We start from the raw sequence: 27476 nt of genomic DNA, 5'->3' as shown, positions 1-27476 counted from the left end.
TATACATTTTAAGTTTTCTAGTAATAATGTCAGATGAAGCGTTCCAAACCCAAAAGAATGAGCCCTCTAGTGTATCTCTCCGTTGCCTTGAACAGGCTGTGTGCTGCAAAATGTGCTGCAATTCGGTCCCGAATTTCCAGCGCTGTCCTGCGGATGTGACGTCACATGACGCTGCATGCACGTTCTCCCCGTTCTCCCGTGCCGGCTTCGCTGTTGGCTGCAGTACCCCCAACGGCCGTCGTGGCGATAATGAGTCTCATTTCTTATTCTTGCCTCATGCTCCTTTAACTTTAATTTCCTTTTAGGAGGTGTTGAGTCTTTGGGCTCATGACTGACCTGAGCTGAAGGTTGGTGGGCTGCTGCACCTGAACTTCCTGAGGGATTAACCCATCCGTCCGTCCATCCATCCAACAATCCACCCATCCATCCATCCATCCATCCATCCATCCAATCATCCATCCATGCATCCATCCATCCATCCATCCATCCATCCATCCATCCATCCATCCATCCATCCATGCATCCATCCATCCATCCATCCATCTATGCATCCATCCATCCATCCATCCATCTATGCATCCATCCATCCATCCATCCATCCATCCATCCATCCATCCATCCATCCATGCATCCATCCATCCATCCATCCATCCATCCATCCATCCATCCATCCATCCATCCATCCATCCATCCATGCATCCATCCATCCATCCATCCATCTATGCATCCATCCATCCATCCATCCATCTATGCATCCATCCATCCATCCATCCATCTATGCATCCATCCATCTATGCATCCATCCATCCATCCATCCATCTATGCATCCATCCATCCATCCATCCATCTATGCATCCATCCATCCATCCATCCATCCATCCATCCAATCATCCATCCATGCATCCATCCATCCATCCATCCATGCATCCATCCATCCATCCATCCATCCATCCATCCATGCATCCATCCATCCATCCATCCATCCATCCATCCATCCATCCATCCATCCATCCATCCATCCATCCATCCATCCATCCATCTATGCATCCATCCATCCATCCATCCATTTATGCATCCATCCATCCATCCATCCATCTATGCATCCGTCCGTCCGTCCGTCCGTCCGTCCGTCCGTCCGTCCGTCCATCCATCCATCCATCCATCCATCCATCCATCCATCCATCCATCCATCCATCCATCCATCCATCAGCAAGCGTCCTGTAAATAACGTGATTAAACGTCTAAAACGGCCCCGTCATGATATGGTTGAAGAGCTGGAGCTGACGAGGGCGTAAACCCACGCGGCTCTGGAACACCGGGTCACATGACGAGCACACCTGGTTGTGTGTCTACGATACAAAAATGTGACGACAGGGAAAACTGTCGATCTGGAGTTTTTCCAGCCACACGAGGTGAACTTCAGCTTTTATGAAACGATGGTGGAACAAACACCTACTCCGCTTTATTTTCAGTTCAGGTTCTGCTGCTCTCACGGCTCTCGTGGACCCGTGAGAAGAGGACTCAAGATGGTACAAATCCGTGCTCTTCACAACGCCTCCTGTGTGCGGGCGACTCCGGTTCACAGTGGCGTGTTTGTGGACGGGCGTTTTCCTCAAGCGTCACAGCGTGAAGTGGGTGACACCTCCACAACCCGCCGCCACCGTGGACCCGGCCCCGCGGGGCCGCACAATAGTGTCCTGTCATCAGCACACACAAGGAGCTGTTTTCATTGCACAGCAATATCTCACCGTCTCACCAGGGCCCGTTGATGCGTCTGTATGGGTGCAGCTGCGCGAGGAGCTCCCATGATGCCTGTCATTGTGCAGGCTGGGACTCCCGCCCGCCCGCCCGCCCGCCGTGTTTAGTAAACACTGTATTTAGCCTGATGCGTCATCTTTCCGTCCTCTCCCATGCAGGTCCTCTCAGGTCCTCCAGCGGAGTCCGGATGGCGTCTCACCGACTCGGCGGCGCTCAGGACGGCGGGGTGCAGAGGGGCGGCGTGCTGCTGCACGGGGCCATGCCCGGCCAGGACGACCTGTTCGGGGTGAAGGTGCGGGTTCAGGGCATCAAAGGTCAGCCCTACGTGGTTCTGAACAGCTCGGACCGGGAGAAGCACAAGGACGTGTCCGTCATCACCCACCAGGCCGGGTACGCGCCCGGCGTGGCCAGGAGGTCCGAGGACGGAGAACCGCCTCCAAACTCCTCTGTGTTCCACTACCAGCAACACCCGGAGATCCTGAGGCCGTACGACCCTGACGGTACTAACCTGCACCTCGTCGGCCCTGGACAGGTGTCTGCCCGCCCCCCTTCTCAGACCACGTCCTCCGCTGCTGCGGCCAAGCCTCGGATCCCTCTGCCGGCCCAGGGGACGGACGTGGATGGAGCTGAGGAGACCCCGAACAAGACCTGTCCCTCCGGTGCTCCTGCAGCCCCCCCAGACTCGGTGGACTCCGACTCCATCATGTCCGTAGGGAGGCTGATCAGCCAGTTCAACAGCAGCCTGCGGAGGGGGAGGGGGCCGCGGGGCAGGCTGGACCCCGAGGCGTGCCGGCGCTCACGCAGCATGGACAACAGGCGGACCCCCGACTCCTCTCCATCCCCGTCCTCTCACAGGGCCTCGTCTCTGAGGGGCGCCGGGGGGGACCCCCCGGGGGGGATGTACCCTCCTGGCTCAGCCAGGGCTCGGCTCCTCGGCGGGGAACCGCCTTTGACGAGCGGGGAGGTGAACGGCAGGTCCAGCACGCTCCCCAGAGGACCAGGTGGAAAAGGGACGGTTTCACATCCGGCTGCAAAAGTGTCTCACGGAGCAGAGACGCCGTCTGGATCTGAGGAGAGAGAGGCACAGGTAAACCAGGTCGCTCTGGGGAAAAGTCCACGTTTAAAAGCCTGTATTTATTGTGGGTTCTCTCACCAGGTGACTCCTGATCTCCTGAAGGGACGGCAGGAGCTCTCAGTGGACCCACCTGAGGACACGGCCAAGCAAATACTGATCACATACCTGCAAGACGGGTGAGTTCCCCTCAGCAAGTTCCTCCCAGGGAGGAATGGGTGATATTTTACCGTTCACGATAAACCGTCCAAAAAATCCCCACGGTAAGAATTTGTCATCTCGCGGTAAAAACGATAAATTCCCGTTGGTGACGTTTTTGTGTAAAGCTGATTTATAGTTCTGCGTTAAATCCATGCACAACGTACGTGAAGGAAGGAAGGAAGGAAGGAAGGAAGGAAGGAAGGAAGGAAGGAAGGAAGGAAGGAAGGAAGGAACGAAGGAAGGAAGGAAGGAAGGAAGGAAGGAAGGAAGGAAGGAAGGAAGGAAGGAAGGAAGGAAGGAAGGAAGGAAGGAAGGGAGAAGGAAGAAAGGAAGGAAGGAAGGAAAGGAGCCAGAAAGAAAGAAAGATATGACAAAGAAAGAAAGATATGAGAAAGAAAGAAAGATATGAGAAAGGAAGGAAGGAAGGAAGGAAGGAAGGAAGGAAAGAAAGAAAGAAAGAAAGAAAGAAAGAAAGAAAGAAAGAAAGAAAGAAAGAAAGAAAGAAAGAAAGAAAGAAAGAAAGAAAGAAAGAAAGAAAGAAAGAAAGAAAGAAAGAAAGAAAGAAAGAAAGAAAGAATACATTCCTGTTGATGTGTGTAACAAACATGGCAGATGTGAGTCAGTTTTGCAGTACAGGTGGACTCATTTAATTGGTTTTTATTAATTCAATTTAATTGGTGTATTTTAGTAGCATTTAGTATCTTTTAGAGCAGTGTTTTGGCTCCAAAGACTGAATGTGGTGATAGATTTATAGTTACAAAGGTGGAGTTGAATTGGTGTTTTTTTTTATCGTCATTTTTATCGTTATCGGGATAAATGCCAGAAATTATCGTGATACATTTTTTGGTCCATACCGCCCATCCCTACTCCCAGGTAACACGCACGACTGGTTAACAGTTATAAGGATGTAGTGGCAGGTATTGATTACTATTACCTCTGCGTTACTCGTGGCTGTGCATGTGTCATTTTGAAAAGTATGATACAGTTGTCTCGTTGTCTCCTGGACGCCCAGAGACGTGTTTCTTTGTCTCTGACGTGTCTGAGTTTCTGCCAAAGCTGAAACAAACGTACAACCATCTGAAGCCTGCAGAAGGTTAAATGTGATGGTGACAGCCTGGTTCTTTCTCCCTCTCAGGACGACGGATGACGTGTCCACAACCGAGAGGAAAGCCAACTTGCTGCTGTCCAGCATGAGGAAGATGAAGTGGACGACGGCTGCCGGGGGGGAGGAGAACGTGAGACATGCGGCCGCTGGACTCCAGCTCAGCGTGATCTAAAGGTTGTCTGATGTTTCTTTGTTGTTGAACGTGTGCAGGACTGCAGGACGGAGGTGGAGCGGCTGCAGGAGAAACAGGACGCTCTGGAGACACAAGTGTCTCAGTTAAAGCAAAAGCTGCAAATTGAGATTAAGGTGTAGTAAAACTCTGCATCCTGCTGATTCACCCGACGAGTCGCTCCCTCTTTCTGTGAGTGATGTCGTTCCTCTGTTGTTCTTGCGTCGTACAGAATGAGATGACGTTGGCGAAGGCCTTTGAGAAGGCGAGGACCGAGAGGAAGAAGGTCCAGGAGGAGCTGAGCAAGAGTCAGGCAGAGCTTCTCAAACTCAGGGACAGACTGGCTGAAACGGAGGCGGAGCTTCAGTCCACCAGACAAGAGTAAGGCCCTGTCCCAATGATCCCCCTACTTTCTTTCACTAGCCCTACTTTCTTTCGCTAGCCCTACTTTCTTTCACTAGCCCTACTTTCTTTCACTAGCCCTACTTTCTTTCACTAGCCCTTCTTTCTTTCGCTAGCCCTACTTTCTTTCGCTAGCCCTACTTTCTTTCACTAGCCCTACTTTCTTTCACTAGCCCTACTTTCTTTCACTAGCCCTACTTTCTATCACTACCCCTAAAAAAGAAGGGACAGATTTTAGGGCACTTGAAATCTTCCCAGGGTCTGTCCCAATACTCCCACTACTTCTACTTTCAGCACCACCCCTAAAATCAGGAAGCTGAGAGCCAAAAGCTGTTTTAATTTCAGCTGTAGCGCTGTTAATATGCCACTTTATTAAGTTTTTTTATATTTTTTCAGGCGTAAAAGTAACCGTTAAGATCCCCAACCTGGGCTCAGTTTTTCCGAATAACGCCTGTTAAGGATTTCTGCCTGCCTGCCGGCTCGGGAGCTGATTTATGGTTCCGCATTAAATCGACGCAGAGCCTACGGCGTAGGGAACGGCGTACGGCGCGCGTCGCCGCGTAACCTACGCCGTAGGCTCTGCGTTGGTGTAACGCGGAACCATAAATCAGCCTTTATTCTGGCGAAGTTGCAACAACGGGCAAACGAGTGATTATGTACATTCACTGAGTGAATATTATGAAAGTAAAATACATATTTCTCGCTAGAAATGTAATCAAAACGGATTTTTATGCAGAAACTAACTCAAAATCTTGATTTTATTCACTAAAAAATAAGAAATGTCCGCCATGTTTTTTTTTTTATTCAGTCCGCAAATGACGACGAAAAGCATTCTGGGAAATTTTTCTGTCCCTAGATCAGCTAGTGTGCATCGGAAATCCCTACATCCGGTTATTTAGGGGTAGGGATGAAAACGAGGGGTAGTGGTAGTATTGGGACAGGCCCTAAGTGTCACCTTCACATCTGAAGCAAACACGAACGTCTGAGACAGCATGAGGTCTCTGACCAGATGTTTGTCATGTTTCCAGGCTGACCCAGATGAAGAACGACAAAGAAAGATCCAAGGCGGAGATGAAAGACCTTCAGCAGCAGCTCTCGGAGATGCACGATGAGTTGGACCGCGCCTCCACGGCCGAGGTGATAAGTACGGAGAAAGGAGTCCTTCTTCAGGTGAGTAAAAGCACATGACCGAGACCCTCGTCTACCGTCCGCAGTGGCTGCAAAGCTTGTTGTTTTTACTGACCCGGGTGTGATGGATCGCCAACAGGACTTGGCACAGCTGCGTCTGGACTTTCAGGACATGCTGCAAGTGAAGGAGGAGCAGGAGGAGGTCCTGCAGCACACGGAGAAGGAGCTCAGAGCCTTGAAAGGGGACCTCAAAGACGAGGTGGAGACTCACGATAAATACATAGCTGCTCTGAAAGATGAATACGAAGTCCAGCTGGAGAAACTCTGGGGGGATTTGGAGTCGGCGAAGGCGGTAAGAAGACCTGTTTGCTCTGACTTCGCACCGTCGCGATTGCGAGTTACTCTGTGTTTGACGAGCTGCTTGGCGATGTCTCCCAGAGCCACGCTCAGCTGGGTCAGGAGAAGGCCGGGGCGGAGGAGGAGAAGGGGGCAGCTCAGCTGCAGCTGCAGGAGCTGCTCCAGGACAGAGACCAGCTCAAGGCCAAGGTGCGAGAGCTCGGCGGCAAGGCCGACCACCTGAGTCAAACCATCCAGGAGTGTAAGAGCTCGGAGCGGCAGCTGGAGCAGAGAGCCAAACAGCTGGAGGTGAGGAGCGGAGGAGTGTGGGGCTGGACACTAGGAATGGGCAATATTTTACCGTTCACGATATACCGTCAAAAAAATTCCCCAGGAAGGAAGGAAGGAAATGAGCCAGAAAGAAAGAAAGATATGAGCCTGAAAGAAAGAAAGAAAGAAAGAAAGAAAGAAAGAAAGAAAGAAAGAAAGAAAGAAAGAAAGAAAGAAAGAAAGAAAGAAAGAAAGTAAGATATGAGCCTGAAAGAAAGAAAGAAAGAAAGAAAGAAAGAAAGAAAGAAAGAAAGAAAGAAAGAAAGAAAGAAAGAAAGAAAGAAAGAAAGAAAGAAAGAAAGAAAGAAAGAAAGAAAGAAAGAAAGAAAGAAAGAAATGAGCCTGAAAGAAAGAAAGAAAAAAGGATAAATTCCCGTTGATGACGTTTTTGTGCAACAAACATGGCGGATCTGAGAGCGAGGAGTCATTCCAGTTTTGCAGTACAGGTGGACTCATTTAATTGGTTTTTATTAATTCAATTTAATTGGTGTAGTTTAGTAGCATTTAGTATTATTTTAGAGCAGTGTTTTGGGGGCTCCAAAGACTGAATGTGGTGATAGATTTATAGTTGCAAAGGTGGAGTTCAATTGGTATTTTTTTTATCGTCATTTTTATCGTTATCGGGATAAATGCCAGAAATTATCGTGATACATTTTTTGTATAGAACGGTTGGTCAGCCTCGTTTTGTTCCTGTCCTCCCTCAGAGGGAGAAGCAGCAGGTGGAGGAGATGCTGAGGGACGTGAGGAGGAACGAGGAGGACATGTCTCTGTCCAACCAGTCTTTGCTCTCTCGGCTGGAAGACGTGCAGGTAAGGGACGCTCACAAGGGGAAACGCCCACGCCTCAGAGCACAGCTGGGACACTCAGACTGTCCTCTCTTGATTTTCAGAGTAAGCTGACCAAACTAAACCACGAGCACCGGGACCTGAAGGAGAAGCTGAAGGAAGAGAGGAAGCAAATCGAGGAGCTTTGGAAGACGAGAACTGAGCTGGAGGATGAGAGGAGGCTCCAGGACCGGGCCATGGAGCAGCTGCAGAGGAAGGTGAGGGGGGGTATGAGGACTTGCTGCATATTTCTAGAGATAAAATGAGGCCCGAAAGTCTGTGTCTCTCATCGTGGAGCCGCACGAGGCAGAAACAGTTACTAGTTGCATACTCGCATAGCTCACATAGCTTCTTTAATCCCTCGTGTCCACGTGTCGGAGAACTTATCCGAGCTCTCTGGTCATCTGTCTGGTCAGATGAATAACATCGTGGAGGAGTGCGAGGCGTCCACAGATGTGCTTCAGAGCCAGGTCGACGAGGCCAAGCAGAGGAGTCAGAGGGAGGTGGCCGAGCTGCGGAGACAGCTGCAGGAAAAGGGCGCCGAGCTGGAGAAATCCCGACAGGCGGCCAGAAGGCTGCAGGAAGAGGTGTGGTACCTCACGTTTCTGATTCATCAGCTGTAATCCAGCAGTGAAATGAGAAGATAAAACAATAGCAGCTATGTGTTTCTGGTAATTTCCCCTCAGTAAGGGCTGTAAGGCCTGAGTCACGTGAAAGTACCAGACCCAGAACTCTGGGCTCCCCACCGACAGCATATGGTGCGTGTTATTTGATTGTGAAAATCTGGTTTGATGTGTTTTCTGGCCAGCTGCTTCCTCTGGAGGAGGATCTGCAGCGGTGTCACGGGGAGCAGCAGGAGGCCGAGCTGAGGGCCCGGCAGCTGGAGCAGAGGGTGGAGGATCTGGAGGAGAGGAACGCTACTGCGCTGGAGGAGCGCGAGCGGCACGTCAAACTCCTCGAGGTACACGAATCTCACGAAATCACATAAACATCAAAGGTCCAGCTGGGAGTAAAATAAACTGCAGTTCACCCACTGACCACTGGGGGGCCAGCACCCAAAGCAAAGCCAGACTACCGGACTACCGGGCCCCAAGTTAAAATGTCTAAGTTCCATGTCAGACAAAGTTATATGAAGCAATACGTTTGTGTATAATTAGGGGCGTTGACTTGGCTCGCCGCTCTCACGTTGCTGCTCTGTTTTTGGACTGATCTGAGCAGTGAATGGAGAATTTACAGCGCTCGCCGGCATCTCTGCAGCTCCTCTGCAGCTCCTCTGGTGTGTACCAGCTGATGAGCGCTGAGCTGCGGGGGTCGTTTCAAGCGAAGCCTGCAGGCCCCTCAGTGGGCATGGTCAACCACGACGGCTCTGACCTCAGTACCGGTACTTAGTCCAGTTTTATGGAAACAGAGGCCGTGAACTCTCTGCTTTCGCATAACATTCAGTTGTTCGTTTGTCTAGACTGAAGATGCTGGCAAAGGAGCTGCCAGGCGAGACTCTGGCTACACAAACAGCCCCTTTTATACACTTTCTGTACACTTACAAAGATGACCTGTCCTGAACAGTGCTGGAAGCCTGTTGGGACCAGCCACGTGGGATTCTGCAGAACCTCTTCGACCTCAGCCTGAGCCAGGAGGAAGACGCCTGGTTCCAGGACCGTAAAGACTCCAGAGACTTTGAATCAGCAAACAAGCACCTTCCATCATTGTGGGGTCGAAGTTGGAGATCCCATCATACACCTGTTCCAACGAGCCCACGGTGCTCTGGCCCAGTGACTCTTAACCATAGGGCCGCAGCCCAAACTTGGGCCGCAAAAAGAATTCAGTTTTGTACGTGTGGGCCGCGAGGGCCGCAGGACTGCATAGCAACTCCCGATCAAATGAGGAGAAGACACTCAGCTAGCTGTACGTGTAATAGTAAGAGAAATGGTGCGTATTTACAGAGAAAATCCTTCATTTCCTTCACAGGAGAAATTAGAGCTCAGTTCTCTCACTAAACGACAGAAAGTGGGGGCATAAGATTATAAGAGGGGAAGAAAGAAAAACTGCAAAACTGTTCAATTGTTAAGATGTGTTTATATTCATTTATTATAAAAATGTGTTGAGACAATTAACAAAGAAAAGGGGAAATTCAAACTGCTGGTAGAGAAATAAAATAAGATAGCATTTGGAAAATAAAATAAAATCTATTTTATTTTTATTGCAGTCCTTCTTTAACTTAATAAGAGAAAAAAATGTGTAATTTAAATTACACATGTTAAGTGGCAAATATTTTTTAAATGTACTTTGTTTAATATAACAGTCAGATGCAGATGTTGATACAACTATGAGGCTACTTAAATATATACCCATATATATATATGCATATATGCATATATATATATATATATATATATATATATATATATATATATATATATATATATATATATATATATATATATATATATATATGATGTTCTGGACCTTCGCTTGAGTAAATTTTCTCTAAATGGACCTCTTAAACTTTTAGTTGAATACCCCTGCTATACAGTGTTAATATTTAATGGGCCCCTGGCCACTCTGTACTGAAAAAATTGGGCCCCAAGGTCAGAAAGGTTAAGAACCCCTGCTCTGGCCCAAGCAGCAGCGCTGGGACGATCATGTCCTTCTCCAGGACATTTACCAGCATCCAGCCTGCAGTCCTACGTCTGAACCTCCAGGAGACTCAGGTGGAGCCTCCACACTCACCTGGATCACCCACTACCTGGTTGTGTGTCTGAGCAGGTGGCCAGCAGCACAGGAGCACCACAGGGGGCTGAACTCTCACCCCTCCTCTTCACTGCACACCTCAGACCTCCAGGACACGTGGGAGTCCTGTCCCCTGCACAAATACTCAGATTACTCTGCAGGTGTGGGTGGTACCACCGGTGGACCAGAGACTGAAGGCTCTCATCTCATCTCATCTCATCTCATCTCATCTCATCTCATCTCATCTCATCTCATCTCATCTCATCTCATCTCATCTCATCTCATCTCATCTCATCTCAGCAACCCTCAACCCTCATTCATTATCAACCTGCCGTTGCTCTGAGGTCCAGTGGTCGGTTCTGTGGGTGCCAGACCTGAGCTCTCACCTGTTCTTGTGAGCGCTGAGGGTGCCGAAGCGTGCGCTGGAACAGCGTCTCACCGCTCAGCCGTGTTTGTCCTGCTGATGTGAAAACATTGCACAGCCGTGTTGACGCTGCCAGCCAGCCGGGGAGGTTGGTGTTTACTGTCAGAAGCCATCAGACCTGTCTGGGCGCTCTCAGAGATGCTCTCCCCCCTCGCCACCACATCCGCCATCAAACGCTCCCCAAATGTACTCGATTTGGGATGTATTTATTGTTCTGGTAAATGTGATGATAGTCTGTGTGTGTCTCCTCTCAGGGGCGCGTCAGTCGACTGGAAGAAGACCTGAACGAGGAGCGCGGCAGCGCCGACCGCCTGATGGAACGACTAGACAAAACCAAGGAGCAGGCAGGTTCCTCCCTTTTCTATCGGCAAGCTTTCACCTTGTAGTTTTAAGCATTCATTCGTCTCTCTAACTCCGCCCCTGGAGGAATTGTTTCCTGTATGAGGACTCGACCCGACAGACGTAAGAACCCCCCCCCCTTCAGATCACAGACCTGTGACCACAAAACCTTTTTCTTGAGTGACTACGACAAGCTCCACGCGTGCGTCTCTGGCTGTGACGTGCGTGGGAAGTAGGCTGCTGTGACTCATGAACTGAAAACTGCTTTGGGGGCAAAAACAAAACAGAAAAGCAGCTGACTGTTGTGAGCAGCGACTAGAGTCCCTGCTCGGGGCCTCTAGGTGGTCGTAGTGATTCCTCAGGTCTGATGTGGCCCCTCAGACCAGACTGCAGCTCCTCTCACCTAGACGTTAAAGTGAGGGTGTTGCCGCTAGGGCTGGGGATCGATTCAAATGTCAAGAATCGATTCGATTCCGATTCTTAAGATTCAGAATCGATTATCAAGATTTGATTCGATTCGATTCCGATATTTATTTGGGTTAGTGTTATTAAAACTGTTTTTTGAGCTGTTGCATGAATTATATGACTGTAGTTTTGCAAAATATTACTACTAGTATTATATTGAGATTAAACAGCAAGTATTGACAGCTAATGATGCTGTAAGGACCAATCAGCTCCCAGAATGCTGATAGAACTGCTTTCAGAAACATCCTGGGTCAGAATTACCAAACAGATCCAGGGAGGAAACAGAGACGGATGAAATCGGTTTTATTTTTTCCCACATTCCGTTTTTATTTGTTCCATTTTCGGTCTATTTTGGTTTTTAATTTTTGAGCATTTGGTTTTTAGCATTTTTTGCAAATGTAACCCCAAGACAGTATATAAAGTAATGAAATATAGACAATTTATGCAATTATAACACTTTAATGTTTTCATACCTTTAAACATATTTAAAGGCAAAAACATGGCACCAGTTATTCTCGTGTCCAACAAAACATTCCTTTTTTGGGGATAAACAAAAAAATAACCAAAAGTTGTAATGTAATGATGAAAAAAAAATACATAAATAAATAAAAGAAGGAAAAAAAAAAAAAAGAAAGAAAAAAAAATCCATCTTTAGACATGTGAATCGATTTTTAGCAATTAATATGAGAATCTATTTAGAATTGGGAAATCGATTTTTTCAACACAGGCATAGTTGCCGGGTCGTGTCGCCTCTAGCGACCAATGCCATGTTTTCACAGATGAGGGACGAGCTGGAGCAAAGCTGGAGTCAGTAGTGATCGCTGGTCACCTGTGATGTCACCTGTGATGTCACCGTGATGCTGTTCATGATGTCTCTCTCTCTCTGGTGTAACAGATGGATCAGATGAGGACCGAGCTGCTGCAGGAGAGAGCGATCAGCCAGGACCTGGAGTGTGACAAGACCAGCCTGGAGAGACAAGTAACCGACCCTGACACGCCCTCTTTCAGCGCTGGACCACCAGCATCTTTGTTCTGCCTCCTCATCCGTTCCATCACTCCATCCATGTAGATTAGACTTAATCTTGCAGTATTGATTCCAGCATGTGACCTTCACAGCTCTCTTTATCCATCTTTAAATCATGAGCGCACGTGAGCCTCACTTTTGAGGATCTGGCGGCAGAAGGCAGGACTTTGGGTTTAGTATCTTCTGTAAAACGATGGCGAAATGCCTGAAAAATAAAGATTAGGTCCTGATGAGGTCACGTGGGCAGAGTCCATACGTGCGTTATTTCATTAATGCTCCACAAAAAGCTTCACATTGGAAGTTTTTACAAGAGTCGCTCTCAGGTGGGTCATGAAGTCAAAGTGGGCGGGGCGCTGACGCCGTCTGAGGCGCGCTCAGCCATCTGTTTGTGAGCCTCCAGTCAGATGTGGTGCTTGTTATCGCTGCTCTCTGCTGGCGTCTAAACTAAACTTCACGTTCTTGCTGCTCATAGGAAGACGGTCAAAAAACAATAAACTATGAAAAATCTCAAACTCAAAAAGGTCAAACCTTTTGTATAATTGTGTTATTTAGCCATCATCTATTAGGGTCTCGTTTTTTCAGGTGTTTAAAGTTCTGTGTTCACCACTAGCAGTTCCCACAATGCACTGGTGATCTCTAGTAATGCTAATACTACAATGGAAAGCAATAATACTTTTACTAGCAGTGCTGCTGGTGTTTCCTCCAGACCAGGGGTCGGCAACCTGCGGCCGACCCCTGGTCTGCATGCGGCTCTAGAGCCGCATGCGGCTCTTTAGCGCCGCCCTAGTGGCTCCCTGGAGCTTTTTCAAAAATGTTTGATCTTTTTTTCCTTTTTTTTCTTCTTTTTTTCCTTTTGTTCTCTTTTTTTCTCTTTTTTTCTTTTTTTTTCTTCTTTTTTCTTTTTTCCTATTTTTTCTTCTTTTTTCTTCCTTTTTCCTTTCCTTTTTAATCTCGACATTTCAATTTTTTTCTCGACATTTCGACTTTTTTCTCGAGATTGTACTTCAACATTAATCTCGACATTTCGACTTTTTTCTCGACATTTCAACTTTTTTCTTTAACATTTTGACTTTTTTCACGAAATTTTGATTATATCCTCGACATTTCGACCTTTTTCTCCACATTTCGACCTTTTTCTCCACATTTCGACTTTTTTCTCGAAGTGCATAATGAAAAAATCTTCCCCAGTTATAACTAATATAGATACATGCAGCATGTGTCTTCATTCTAAGGCTTATACAAGACTGAGACTGAGGCTCCAGACATATTTATTTTTTGTGTTTTTGGTCCAATATGGCTTTTTCAACATTTTGGGTTGCCGACCCCTGCTCCAGACGTTTACACCAGCAGTTCCCTCTGCAGAGCAACAGCAGTCAGAACTGTTCAGGTGTTGCTGCAGACACTCAAGAGGCACGTGCACCTGCAGAAACGGGCACGCTGACATGTTGCCCGTGCTTTTGTGTTCTCGCACGGTGATAAACAGAACCAGGTCGAGCCCATTAAAATCAAACTTCACAGCACTTTGAGGGATAAAGGAAGAAAAAAAAAAGCTCTACGTTTTTATCTTGTCTGCCAGAATAAAGACCTGCGGGGCAGAGTGGCTCACCTGGAGGGATCCCAGAGGAACGGCCAGGATTCACACATCTCCAAACTCAACAGTCGGATCCAGGAGCTGGAGGAGAGGCTGCAGGGAGAAGAGAGGTAGAACCGGACCGCCTGAAAACATGCATTTACAGACAGATATGTACGTCACACGTGTCGGTGTAGGACAGGGGCGTCAATTGGGTATGGCAAGGTACGGCAGCCGCCACACCTTGGCTTCAAGGGTTAAATGTAAATGTTTGTTTTTTCAATACATTTATGGAATTACTCTGTCTCCTTGTATTGATTATTCTATTACTTAATACATATAGAATAACTACAAATGCAAATCAGAACATGATCGATTTCACTAGTTATTATACACTGCAAAAACTCATCTTAACAAGAATATTTGTCTTATTTCTAGTTAAAATGTCTAATTTTTAGTAAAAAAAAATCTCATTACATTTAAGACAAGACTCAAAAACAACCGTTTTCACCTGTTTCAAGTAGATTTTCACTTAAAATAAGTAGAAAAATCTGCCAGTGGAACAAGATTGTTTTGCTTGTAATGAGAAGATAAATCTTGTCCCACTGGCAGATTTTTCTACTTATTTCAAGTGAAAATGTACTTGAAACAGGTGAAAATGGTAAAATAACAAGTTATTTTTCTGGTAATGAATCTTGTTTTAAGTGTAATGAGATTTTTTGACTAAAAATGAGACATTTTAACTAGAATAAGACAAATATTCCTGGTAAGATTTTGAGTTTTTGCAGTGAGCGAGACTACTGCATTTGAAAAAGATCAAATTTTCTTGACCACACAGATCAGCTCCATAGACTTCTGTGATGAGTATTTGCTGGACGTGTTGATTGATACTCTAGTTAAGTTCTGTGACTCGTAACCTTGCCATACCTTAGCTTTGACTGAATTGACGCCACTGGTGTAGGATGACAGGAAGTGCTGTGGATCTCCAGAAGATGTTTGGCTTTAAAAGGTGTCTGGTCATGCCGAGCTGCTGCAGCGATGTGACGCCTCGTGCTTTTCCTCTCAGGGACAACAACAATCTCCAGCAGGTGAACCGCAAGCTGGAGCGCAAGGTGAAGGAGATGAGGATGCAGGCGGATGAGGAGCACACCAACCTGCAGACCCACACCGACCAGGTAGATGCATCTCAGGCCATGCACAACACATCAGGAGTATAAAGAGCAGGAAACTCATCTTGTGATTCGTTGTCTGGCGTCGGTGAACTCGTAGCTGACCCAGAGGCTGAAGACGGCCAAGAGGCAGATGGACGAGGCAGAGGAGGAGATTGAGCGTCTGGAGCACGCTAAAAAGAAGCTGCAGAGAGACCTGGACGAGCAGATGGAGGTTAACGAGCAGCTCCACGGCCAGCTCAGCGCTCTGCGGAACGACATGAGGTGACTTTTGACCTTTAACGTGCTCTCACATTAAATCGTGTCCTGAAACTTGACGCTTTTTGTCTTCTCGCATCGACAGACGTAAGAAGAAATCAGCCGCCATCATTAAGGTTGTGGAGGAGAACGTGAACGACATGGACGACTTCGGATCCGACTGAGCCGTGCGCACATCTCCGGGTCCGGGCTTAGTGAAGAAATGTTGGATTGTCTGTGACAATATCACCATTCATTGTGATTCTATTAACCCATAATGCAACACGTGTACAAACAAACTATATTTATAATCATGAGGACAAAGCGAGTCATTTACAAGACAGGCAGCAGACGTTGCCTCTCAGAACTTTTCCTCCCAGGTGAAAGTCCCAGGTGTGAATGGGTTAACTGGAGTGGCTGTTCCAGGTTGATGGACCTGCCCCCCCCCAGCCTGCCCTCTTGTGGCAGCATTGATAATGACACCAGTCAGAGCGGAGAGCCAACGCACATAACTGCACTCATGTTGGTTTTTTATTCATTTATATGAATTAAAATGTTCTAAACTACAAATATAAACAAATAACCAAATGTGTTGATGTGCTTTTTCACAATGTGGTGTGTGTCTCTGTTTTACACCTGAAATAAATCTACGTGTGTGATGTTTCTCTCAGTTTGTTGTTTTTGATGCTCGTACTTGTTGTGGAGCAGAAGCTTCTTCTTAATAACCAGAACGTGTGGCTTTAAAATCGTACATTTATTCTCCTCAAAACAAGTTGCAGCTTACAAAAAACGGGAGTTAGAGTCAAAGCTAATGGTAACACACGTTAGACCATTTCCTGTAGACTTCAAAATAAAAGCATTTCCATTTGAAACCGGAAATACGGTATTTTCAGTACAATCCATTTAACGTTTATGTTCATGTTCACTTTGCTGTAAATAAACTAATTACTAAATGTAAATAAACTGTAAATAATGTAAATAGTGCATCTTACACCTTTTAACTTTTAACAGCATTTTAACATTTAACAGCTTTAAGTAAACAGGAATTATCTGTTTAGAATCAGAATCAGAATCAGAATACTTTATTATCAATGTACCTGGGTACTGTGAGATTAGAGGTAGCATCACCTCTCCAGTGCAAGATAAATAGCAGTAGTGCAAACAATAAGAAATACAAGAAATATAAGTAATATAAAAAATATAAAAAATGTTAAGGTGCATTTGAATCTTTTTTTTTTTTTTTTACAGATGACAGTATATACATGTGTAGAATATTGTAGAATATTGCACAGAGTCCGGGAGAAGTATTGCACAGTTTAAAGAGACAGTAACGAGGATGATTCACATATTGTTCAGGGCGATTATGGCTTTGGGGAAAAAACTGTTTTTGAGTCTGTTTGTTTTTGACCTGATGACTCTGTAGCGTCTTCCTGAAGGCAGCAGGTCAAACAGGTCGGAGCCGGGGTGGGAGCTGTCTTTGATGATTTTTGTGGCTAAAAAATCTAAATCTAAATCCCTAATAATAAAACAATTCACAACAGTACTCAAATAAACCCACTTTTTAACACTTTAAAGTAAACACACATCTGTCACTCATCCTGTCCTCGACACAGCTGGAGGAGGGAGTTGTCACGGATCAATAGTCTGCGTTGAGTGGCTGAGTCCATGCATGGGGGGGGGTCTGACCCACAGGCTGGACGGGGCGCCACCGCTGAACCTGGACCAGTTCACCAACCACTGGCACAGCGATACATGGAAGTACAACACAGCAGAAGCATGAGGCAACACTGTGCTCTGAAACATGGAATATTCAAAGAGTTCCTGGCAGAATTCCTCGGGACGTTTGTGTTGGTCGTAAGTAGCACCGTTTATTTCTCTCCTCAAAAATCTCAATGTGTTGCACATATTCTGGAATTGTTCCAGTTTGAAAGTGAGACCCGGTTTCCTTCCCGTCTGTCCGGCAGCTGTTCGGCTGCGGCTCGGTCGCCCAGACAGTCCTGAGTCGGAACACCCTGGGGGAACCTCTCACCGTCCACATCGGCTTCTCCGTGGGCCTCATGATGGCGGCGTACGTGGCCGGGGGGGTGTCAGGTAAATGTTCTGATTTCTGTGTCCAACCAAAACCACTAGTGATGTTTGGTGCTTTAGTACCAGTCCCGCCCGTGAACCCAGATGGGTCAGACTCTCAATGGGGTAGGTATGTGTTGGGCCTTTTCACGGCCACAGTCAGTTTCTTAACACTACAGACGTGTTTATGATGTTTATACTCATGAATCCTTTAGAGAGGGAGAGAAACGTGCTGCAATGAATACCTTGTTACCCATGAGCCTCGCTGCTCATCATCATAAAACTTTATGGCTGCCCGCCCAGCCATGTGCCACCTCCACAGCTCTGGTGTCGGCAGGAACGTGCCAGCTCTCCAACCAGATTGTGTGTGTGTGCACTGACCATTGATTTATCAGCACTCGTGCGCAGCCTTGATGGGGTCGTACATAACCCTCGGCAGTAAATGTCCTGCAACCATCGATCAGAGGCTTCTGTCTGTGACAGAGACCAGAGTCCAACCCCGGACTCATCGGGTGAGCAGTTACGCCTGGTGCCAAACACAAGATCCCCCATCCTCTCATGGAGAGGAAAGAGGGGCGTTGATGTGAGCGACACCTGATCAGGAACAGTTGAACAGTTGAACTGTTCTTGGAGTCCTGTCACTTATAGATTTGATTAAAAAAGTAGATCCATGCCAGGCCAAGCATATCTCTCACCTTTACACCGGTAGCAGATGTCTGTTCGGAGACATCAGAAAAGGTTGATGTGCCGGGGTCTTGCGCCCCAACGCCAGACGACCGTGCAGACAGGAACTAACTACGGTTCTGCAGTTTTAACATCCGGGCTGCAGAGACGCTCCTCCTCAGTAACATCTGATGTTGTGCTGCAGTCCCTCCTCTTGTCCTCGTGCCCCAAACGTGGCAGCGACACGTTGTGTTCCTACACAAACCTGCTGACATTCAGCACGCCACGCTTATTATTAATGTGCCTGTGATTAATACTGAGGGAAGAATTCATTTCAACGGTTTCCCACCTTCAGTCTGCTGCTTCATTTATTTTTTATTTACACTGGACTTGAAAAGCTCAGTCAGCTGCTCTTACGTGTAGGCAACGCTTCCATCGTCAGGGTTACTGCGTTACTGTGTATCCTGACAGATGTTAAAGTGGGCCAGAATTACTGCACGTGCTCAGTTGGGATCAGGACACCCTCCGTCTCACCCGTGTCTCTGTAACGTGTGCAGGACGTGGTTTTACCGCATGCATGTCTGTGGGACGGATGTTGCCTTGAAGCAGCATAAACGTCTTCTCTGCATTAATGTAGCCACCACAAGCGTACGAATGACCTTCGCCAAGGGCACCGATGCAGCCCCGGTCTGGATTATCCTTTTCCTCTCTGATCCAGAGCACATAGCATCCATTTTTTCCCAAAAAGATCCATAATAGTGATTAGTCGACCCACAGTAGTGTGACGGGCCATCCCAGACGCCTGAGCCCAGTCAACAACACCTCTGGCCCGTCCCAGCGGCCCCAGAATCAGTCCTTGCTCGTGTAAATATTCTGTGTTTATCAATCACCATATGGTACGGCAATACAACCAAACATACACTACACAGACTGGACAGGATCATTAAAATGGCTTCAAAATTCACTAAACATGAACTCCCCACACTGGACTCCCTTTACAAACACCACACCATCACACGGGCAACTAAAATAATTGAGGACCCCTCACACCCTGCTAACTATCTGTTTAAGGGCCTCCGCTCCCAGAGGAGGATTATTTATAAGTCACTGGGTAAAAGGAACAAGAGATACAACAACTCTTTCTTTCCCGCTTAATTCCTTGTCCTATTTCGGTGGTCTTGTCTGATATGTGCTGTTGTGTGCCTTGTCCAGTTTTGTCTGCAATTATTACTCTGTCTTTTTTACTGCTGTGGTGTGTTGTTGCAGCTACCACCTGCACCGTGAAACTAATTCCAGCGGCCTAGCCGTGTGGCAATAAACGGAAGTTGAGTTGAGTTGAGTTACTTTATCCGCTGTTTTTGGGGGGCGTGGCCTATGAGGAACCAGAGATGCAGATGTGAACCCTCGGCTCATCTTCGTCCACCTCGTCTCTTTATCATTTTTCATCTCATGCACGTCATAACTCCTCCTCCATTGGTTGAAACAGATCTGGCGACTGCAAGTGATCAAAATGATCCCTCTCAAATCAACCTTGTCATCATCTGTTTTACAAGTCTGGATTTGAACTATTTTGGTCTAAACATGTGGTGTTCATATCCAGCAGCACTGGGCCTGATCCACATACCGGCAGAGCCGTCTGGGAGATTTGCGAGGCCCTGTGCGAAATGGCCGGGGGGGGCCATTGCGCTAAATTTTTGGGTTTTTCGGGCTGGATCGGGTGTCTATATGCGCAATTTTAACTCTCCAATTAGCAAAATACTGGATACCTACCCCTGCCTCATCATCATTTGGCTTGCCTCGACGCGGGGCCCCACGGCTGCTTGAGACCCGGTCGGATCGGTGATTTTTGTAACAAATTTATCAAACGAGCCTTTCAGAGAGGCATTAAACTCTTCCATTTTCTTTAGTTTTTTTCTTTTTTCATTCCCTGATGGAAATTTCCTGAATCTGTCTCGTTCTCTCGACATTGTGTGACAGTTTGTTCCAACTCCACCGTCTGGATCAGAGCAGCTTGTGTCTGCGCTTGGTCTGATCAGTTGTATTGAACAACAGACACGCGCATCATTGCACATATATTTATTGATATGCACAGACTAGTACACATTTAGGTCTGTAATGGAACGTGACTGTTGATATTTATAAGGGGAAAAAAAACGAGAAAAAAAAAAAAAAAAAAAAAAAAACGGCCCATAGCGCGAGGCCCCGTGCGGTCGCAGGGTTCGCACACCCTTTGCGGCGGCCCTTCATACCGGGGTGCACTAAGAGAAAAAGGAGCACTGGTGGGGTGTAGATCTGATGATAGAAAGCCTCCACCTCTTTCTGCTCCGTCCTGATTGATGGCTGCGGGTTGAGGGTGAATTTGTAATCAGCTCCGTTATTCAGCCTCTGAGGCCTGGTAAAAGCAGAGCTGAGGGGACGGCCCCCCGTCTGTCGCCCTCGTAAATGTGACGGCCTCACTAATGATGAAAGGATGAGATGCCAGCCGCCCCCCCTGTCCCCCCTCCGTCACGCTGTGCTTTGTCCTCTGTCCCAGGGGGCCACGTGAACCCCGCCGTGTCGCTGGCCATGGTGATTCTGGGTAAACTAAAGATCTGGAAGTTTCCCTTCTACGTCATCGCCCAGTTTCTCGGCGCCTTCGCAGGAGCCGCTGCGGTTTTTGGATTGTACTACGGTGAGTACCCCTGACACCTTGCTCGGCGCCTTTGGCTGAACTTCCGTCATGTGGGAGCCACGTGCACGCTCAGAGATGTCTGTCTCTCCTGCTCACAGATGCCTTCATGGACTTCACCAGTGGGATTCTGTCTGTGACGGGGATCAACGCCACGGCTCACATCTTCGCCTCCTACCCTGCGAGACACCTGTCCGTTCTGGGCGGGTTTATTGATCAGGTGAGCGCCGCCCACTGTGACCCAGTGAACTCCCCTCTATCGTCCCCTGCAGGTCCCGTCCAGCCCCCAAAACACTGCAAAGTCTGGCAAATGTGCCGGATGCAGCATCGACTGGCCCCGTTTATCCCGAGAACACCCCCTCTTTGGGTCGGTGTGTGGTGACCCACTTCCTGGCACTCGCTGGAAGGTCACATCCACTTAACACTCTGATTAGTTGTTACAGGAATCCAAAAATACCACGTCGACCTCTGAAACCCCATCAGCTGAAACCAGTAGAACCAGCAGGGACGTGTTTCTGTAAAAGTCCCACATGAAGGGCCACTGGCTCAGTGAGGTACAGGCGGTCTCATTGGACCAGTACTTTACATCTAGGACAGAACCGGTTCCACCAAGAGCCTGGTGAAGCCAGTAGCAATACGGCCTGGATGGGAGGCTCCAGCGGGACAACGGGCCGGACCGGGAGCACAAACTGTTGGTGGAAACGGGACCGGGTAGCAGGAAGCACCAGGATGTGAGCAGGAAACCAGAGATTTGGGATATCCAGGGTATCAGGGGATAGCAGGGGTGGGGGTGGGGAAAGTCAACATCAGTCACAGAGAAATGGCAAAAGCAGAGAAAAGAAAAGCAAAAACCTCACGTCTTCACCTCCACCTGAGAGAAACCTCGTAAACCTGTGTGCTCTTTTATTGCCGTTGTTATCGTTTGGCCATAAACGCCGTATACAATATATATGAGGCTCAATAAACTTCATATGATGTGATACTTTAACAGGAAAGTCACCACTGTTTGCCTCAAAGTAGATAAAGAGTTGATGGTGTACGTGCCCACGAGCTGCCGCTGACCGACGGAGAGCCGTTTCCCTGCAGGTGGTGGGGACAGGTATGCTGGTCCTGTGTATTCTGGCCATCATCGATGGTGGAAACATCGGAGCTCCTAAAGGGGTGGAGCCTCTGGCCATCGGCCTGGTCATCATGGCCATCGGGGTGTCCATGGGACTCAACTGCGGCTACCCCCTGAACCCTGCCAGAGACCTGGGCCCCCGACTGTTCACAGCCGTGGCAGGATGGGGTATGGACGTCTTCAGGTAACGGGGGTCGGGGGTTTTGCCTCCCGTGTAACACAAGCACCTGCTTGAGGGTAGGGCTGGGCGATATGGACTAAAACATTTATCACGATCATTTCTGGAATTTATCCCGATAACGATAAAAATGACGATAAAAAAAAACTACCTATTCAACTCCACCTTTGTAACTATAAATCTATCACCATATTCAGTCTTTGGAGCCCCCAAAACACTGCTCTAAAAGAATACTAAATGCTACAAACTACACCAATTACATTAGTACACCTGTACTGCAAAACTGTAATGACTCCTCACTCTCAGATCCGCCATCAACGGGAATTTATCTTCTATCTATCTATCTTTCTTTCTTTCTTTCTGGCTCGCTCATTCCTTCCTTCCTTCCTTCCTTCCTTCCTTCCTTCCTTCCTTCCTTCCTTCCTTCCTTCCTTCCTTCCTTCCTTCCTTCCTTCCTTCCTTCCTTCCTTCCTTCCTTCCTTCCTTCCTTCCTTCCTTCCTTCACGCACACGTACGTTGTGCGTGGATTTAACGCAGAACCATAAATCTGGATTTACACAAAAACGTCAATGGAAATTTATCATTTTCTTCAAATTATTACCGTGGGGAATTTATTTGACGGTATATCGTGAATGGTAAAATATCACCCATTCCTACTTGAGGGGCGTGAGAGTGCAGCTGGTCCAGGGGAAGCCGAGTGCCGACCTTTTAGACCCCTTTCTCTCTCGGTGCTTGCAGCACTGCAGACAACTGGTGGTGGATCCCCGTGGCAGGGCCCATGGTGGGGGGCGTGGTCGCCGCCGTCATCTACTTCCTGCTCATCGAGCTGCACCACACCCACAGCGAGCCTGAGAAGCCCCACGAAGAGGAGGAGGAGGAGGAGGAGGAGGATGACGAAGAAGAGGATGATGATGATGACAACAGCCTGAAGGACAAATATGAGATGATCACCATGAGCTAGACAGACGGTGACCCCCCCAGAAACGGTTGAAACCCCAGTGTATGTCCTGCACCCCCACCCGTGTGGCTGTTGTACGTGCTGTAAATAATGTTCTGTGTATATAGAGGACGCCCTTCTGGAGAGGGGGTGTGGTTTCATACCCCGCCCTTAGTTCTAGTTTTCACCTCAACAATGTTCTGATTATTTTAAATGAAACTCTTTTTCTTTTCAAGTCTTAACGTTTTGTACATTGCGAGGAACTCCCTGGTGTTCATTCACTCAAACTCAGCTTTGTTTGTCCACATTAAAGTTTATAAGAAAAATATCAAGTTCTATCGAGTTGTTACTTCATCAATATTCCTCCCGTGACTGACATTTACGGAGGTGACTGAAAATGATTAAACGCTTAAAAAAATGTAGTAGTAGTAGTGAATGTAGGAGCCCTTCTTTGAGACCTGTCTCTTCCACTGTTGCCGTTGGTGACCCAAAGCAAGGCACCCACTCGTGACACGACAGGTGACGGCAGCAGAGAGTCCACGATCAATCAGGACACATTTCTGTACATGTGCACACGTATGATTGAACATACTCTTATGTCACCAAACACACTCGTGAGATAATGTCATGAGTAGTATGGAGGACCAACTGACATCATTCTACATAAAAGCAGACATATATATATATATATATATATATATATATATATATATATATATATATATATATATATATATATATATATATATATATATATATATATATATATATTTATTTCGGCAGGTTTATTGAAAATAGTGGATATAGTTGAACTTCAAACTTTAAAAATAATGTTCAAAGCAAAAAAAAGATCATTACCAGAACAGTTACAAAATTTGTTCAGATTGTAGGATGAGGATGACAGACTTAAATTTGATTTCAAACATACTTTTGCAAGGCTAAACATAAAACAAATGTGTATTTCTGTTACAGGTGTAAAATTATGGCATAGACAAAGCAAGGAACTGAAAAGTTGCACAAGTTTGTGTCAGCTTAAGAAAATGTTTAAAAAAGAAGAGATTAGTGCCTACAAAAAAGAAGAAGGAGAAAGAGAAAAAAAATAGATAGAAGAGTGGTATTTTTGTTTGTTTTCTTGTTTATATATGTATAGATAGATTGGTGTTCAGCAAGTCAATGTAATTGTATTAACAGAGGGGCAGGTATCATAAGTTTTCTTCTTCCTGCTCCTTTTCTTTCATGGTGATAATGTGTACTTCTTGGAATTTTGTACAACATTGTTAAGAAGATATACCATGAATGGAATAAATGAAATGAAATGAAAAAAATGAAATATATATATATACATATACATACATATATATACATATACATATATATACATATATATATATATATATATATATATATATATATATATATATATATATATATATATATATATATATATATATATATATATATATATCCTTAAACGTGCATTCCTTGTGTTTACATTCCCTCGTCTCCTATTTTTACTTTAACTTATTAATTTCTGCCTCATTATGCAAATGAGGAGGGCGGTTCTTCTTGGTCAATAAACAGGAAGGAGCAGGATAAGGCCAAAATCTAGACCATTGCACAAATTTAAGACATAAACTACTATTAAAGTTCAGATTTATAGTTAATATACACTAGCTGCTTTGTTTGTTTATGTTTTATAATTTCCCTTTGACCACCCCTACAACATATAACATTAATAGTTCATTATAGAAATTAACCCATTAGACAATATTCAGTCCTCAGTGATGCTGATGGTGTAAACAAAGAGGTAGTGAGAGCAGCATTATACATACACTTCAACCAATGAGAGGGTACGTATGTTTATCCCAGTGTGTCACCGCCGGTTGTGCATTAGTCTTGATTTTGGCCCGATCCTGCTCCTTCCTGTTTATTGACCAATAGTAGAGGAGCTGGACCAAGAAGGACCGCCCTCCTCATTTGCATAATGAGGCAGTAATGCATTAGGTAAAGTTAAAAGAGGAGACGGGGGAATGTAAAAACCAGGCACGTATGCACGTATAAGAAAAAAGGAAAAACTAAATATATACATTTCTGCATTATTTTGAATGATGTCAGTGTTGGAGGACGCTGAGGTAAACGTTAATGTTGGACATAAATGTGAGTTTGAGCAAATCTGCTTCCACCAATTCTGTTCAAAAATGTCTGAATCTACAGGATGTTTGGAGGAAAGTTCAGCTGCAGGTAGTGAGAAGTACTGGAACTATGGGAGGCTGGTTTCCTGTGAACCGGGTCAGCACCTTTAGTAAAGCAGCTGCTCCCTCTGCTGCTCATCTGAACTAATGTTCCTGATGACAGAAGAAGAGCAGATTATCTACAAACATAAAACCAGTTCCCATAACACCATTTATCATTTTAAAGCTTGTACCCTGAGACATACGTGGGTACAAATAATTTGGTGGTGTGAACCTGATCAACTCTTTTCTGAATTTAAAGGGGACCTATTATGAAAAACATGTTTTTTCTTGCTTTAACATATATAAAGTGGTCTCCCCTCAGCCTGCCAGCTCAGAGAAGGAGGAAAGAAACCAAATTCTGCAGTGTCTGTACAGCCGCCCGGATGAGCCGTCCAGTGTGATGTGGATCTACGAGCCAATAAGATTCTGCTCCCTTTCGTTACGTAACGAAAATGCAATTTACATAGGTTGGCCTCCGATGCGTGAAACCCATGGATGTATTATAGAAACTGGATTGGAGACTAAAAATGGCCGCCCATTCATTTCAATGCATTCTGCTCAGCCAGCGCATAAGCCGAAAAAATCTCTGACTTCCGGGTTTACTTCCGCATACAGCGGCCCATAGAGCATGCGCAGTTGAGTCACCTCCCATGATGCTCTGGGGCCTCCCATCATGCCCCGGGGCAATGACGCGAGTATTAATATAATATGTATTAATATAATATCTTAATTAATGTATATTATTACATGTATAGCATTACATATATTATTAATGTATTAATATAATATAATTATATAATATATATTAATATAAAACATCCGTGGAATGCACGGACACGGCTGTGACGTCAGCCGTGACGTCACGCCCAGAAACAGACTTTTCTTTTACTTTTCTGGCCGTTATAAAACATTTTTGACGGATATAAAGTCCATGACCTAAAAATATAGAATACAAAGATTAGTAATTGCCGGGGATTACAGCTGGAGGTGTCCTGTGAACAGTTTTAGAGGCTTCTCTTTTACTATTGCGGTCTATGGGAAAAAAGCTTTCTGGGCCGCATGGGATTTTTGGTTGCAGTACCGCGGTTGGCCACTGGAAAAAATCGGCGCGCCTTCTGAGTGCCAGACCCGGGGGCTGGTGAAACCACGGCCACAACCATGGATGTATTATATAACACAACTAACTCCGCCGGCCGGAGCTTCCGCCATTTTTTCGTAGCGGTGTATCGCGTCATTCAGGCAGCCAATCAGCACAGAGCCTCATTATCATAGCCCCGCCCACTCAGAATCCCGCAGAGATAATGAGGTTAGAGAATGAGATGATAAAGACACGGCTCAGAGGCTGAATTTCTAATTTATTTAGCAAAAACAATCAAAAGCTTGTTTTTAAGACATTCAAGGCCTGTTTAAAATAAGTATTAGATGCCATAATAGGTCCCTTTTAATAAAAACATGCTTAATTTAAAGTCACAGAAGAGGCGGAGCTCAGACATGAGTGGATCTGACCCAAGCGCGTGCGTGGAGTTACGTGTATCCACCGGGTGACACGAAGATGGAGGGAAAAACAAAAGGACAACAAATGAAAAGACAAAAGCATCAACATGAGCTGCCATCAGGACCAGGGTCAGCTGATGGAGAAGCACGTGACCGAGACCACCGGCAATGGGCGGAGCCTGGAGGCGGGGTCAAGGTGCTGAGACGAAACTGGACTGAGGTTTCCAGGCAGGTCCAGGAGGACCACGGTGGTGGCACCACCCGGGATGAAATGTGGAAGATCCAGGAAGATGTTTGAACGACGCCCCCAACAGTGACCCCCTCATACCTGTCGAGTTTTTGATTTAAAAATAAGGGTCCCAACCGAGGTCCAGTAGGCTATCTTACATTTTAAGATTTACGAGGAATCTAAAATATCTGCCTATCAACCACTTACAAGCTACAATTATGTGTTCAGAATCTGATAGTCCGACCTTTGTTGACACTGAAATGCTGTGGACATTCCTGTGTATGTGATTTCTATAATAGAGGCTAAATGAAAACACAAATTGGAATGAAAGCACACTTATTTATTAAAAATATTTCCAGTTCCACATTGAAATGCCTCTTCTTTCGTTACATCCATCCATCTCTGATTTGTTGTTCCGAGTTTGCTCCTGTTGTCGCCTCTAACCTCGCGAGAACTGCCACCCAGGCTGCAGCAGTGGGCAGTTCTCGCGAGGTTAGTTGCAATTCAGTTTGCCGTTTCAAAATTATTATATTATAAAACGGGAAATTTACGGGAAAATAATAATACAGGACGACGGGAAAGAGGGGTACAATATGGTAGTTTCCT

General features: G+C 46.2%; 2 protein-coding genes across 2 annotated transcripts; both read left to right on the top strand.

Moving 5' to 3' along the window:
- The first annotated feature begins 1918 nt into the window (after positions 1 to 1918).
- LOC133444112 (cingulin-like protein 1) lies at positions 1919 to 15943 on the top strand. The gene is made up of 18 exons (XM_061721633.1): positions 1919 to 2845; positions 2915 to 3009; positions 4167 to 4266; positions 4347 to 4442; positions 4538 to 4686; positions 5736 to 5877; positions 5975 to 6187; positions 6274 to 6480; positions 7206 to 7310; positions 7391 to 7543; positions 7742 to 7912; positions 8134 to 8286; positions 10731 to 10820; positions 12176 to 12259; positions 13881 to 14005; positions 14941 to 15049; positions 15144 to 15307; positions 15387 to 15943. The coding sequence occupies exons 1-18, from the start codon at positions 1946 to 1948 to the stop codon at positions 15463 to 15465; spliced, it is 3135 nt and encodes a 1044-aa protein (XP_061577617.1). The 5' UTR covers positions 1919 to 1945; the 3' UTR covers positions 15466 to 15943.
- A 1074-nt stretch (positions 15944 to 17017) lies between these two features.
- On the top strand, positions 17018 to 23241 carry LOC133444728 (aquaporin-9-like). The gene is made up of 6 exons (XM_061722603.1): positions 17018 to 17134; positions 17245 to 17371; positions 20544 to 20681; positions 20780 to 20898; positions 21765 to 21982; positions 22715 to 23241. Exons 1-6 carry the CDS (start codon positions 17033 to 17035, stop codon positions 22935 to 22937), a joined length of 927 nt encoding a protein of 308 aa, XP_061578587.1. The 5' UTR covers positions 17018 to 17032; the 3' UTR covers positions 22938 to 23241.
- The last annotated feature ends 4235 nt before the right edge of the window (positions 23242 to 27476 follow it).

This window comes from Cololabis saira, chromosome 5, assembly GCF_033807715.1.
Source record: "Cololabis saira isolate AMF1-May2022 chromosome 5, fColSai1.1, whole genome shotgun sequence".
Taxonomy (NCBI): domain Eukaryota; kingdom Metazoa; phylum Chordata; class Actinopteri; order Beloniformes; family Belonidae; genus Cololabis; species Cololabis saira.
This window is presented reverse-complemented; position numbering and strand designations above follow the sequence as displayed.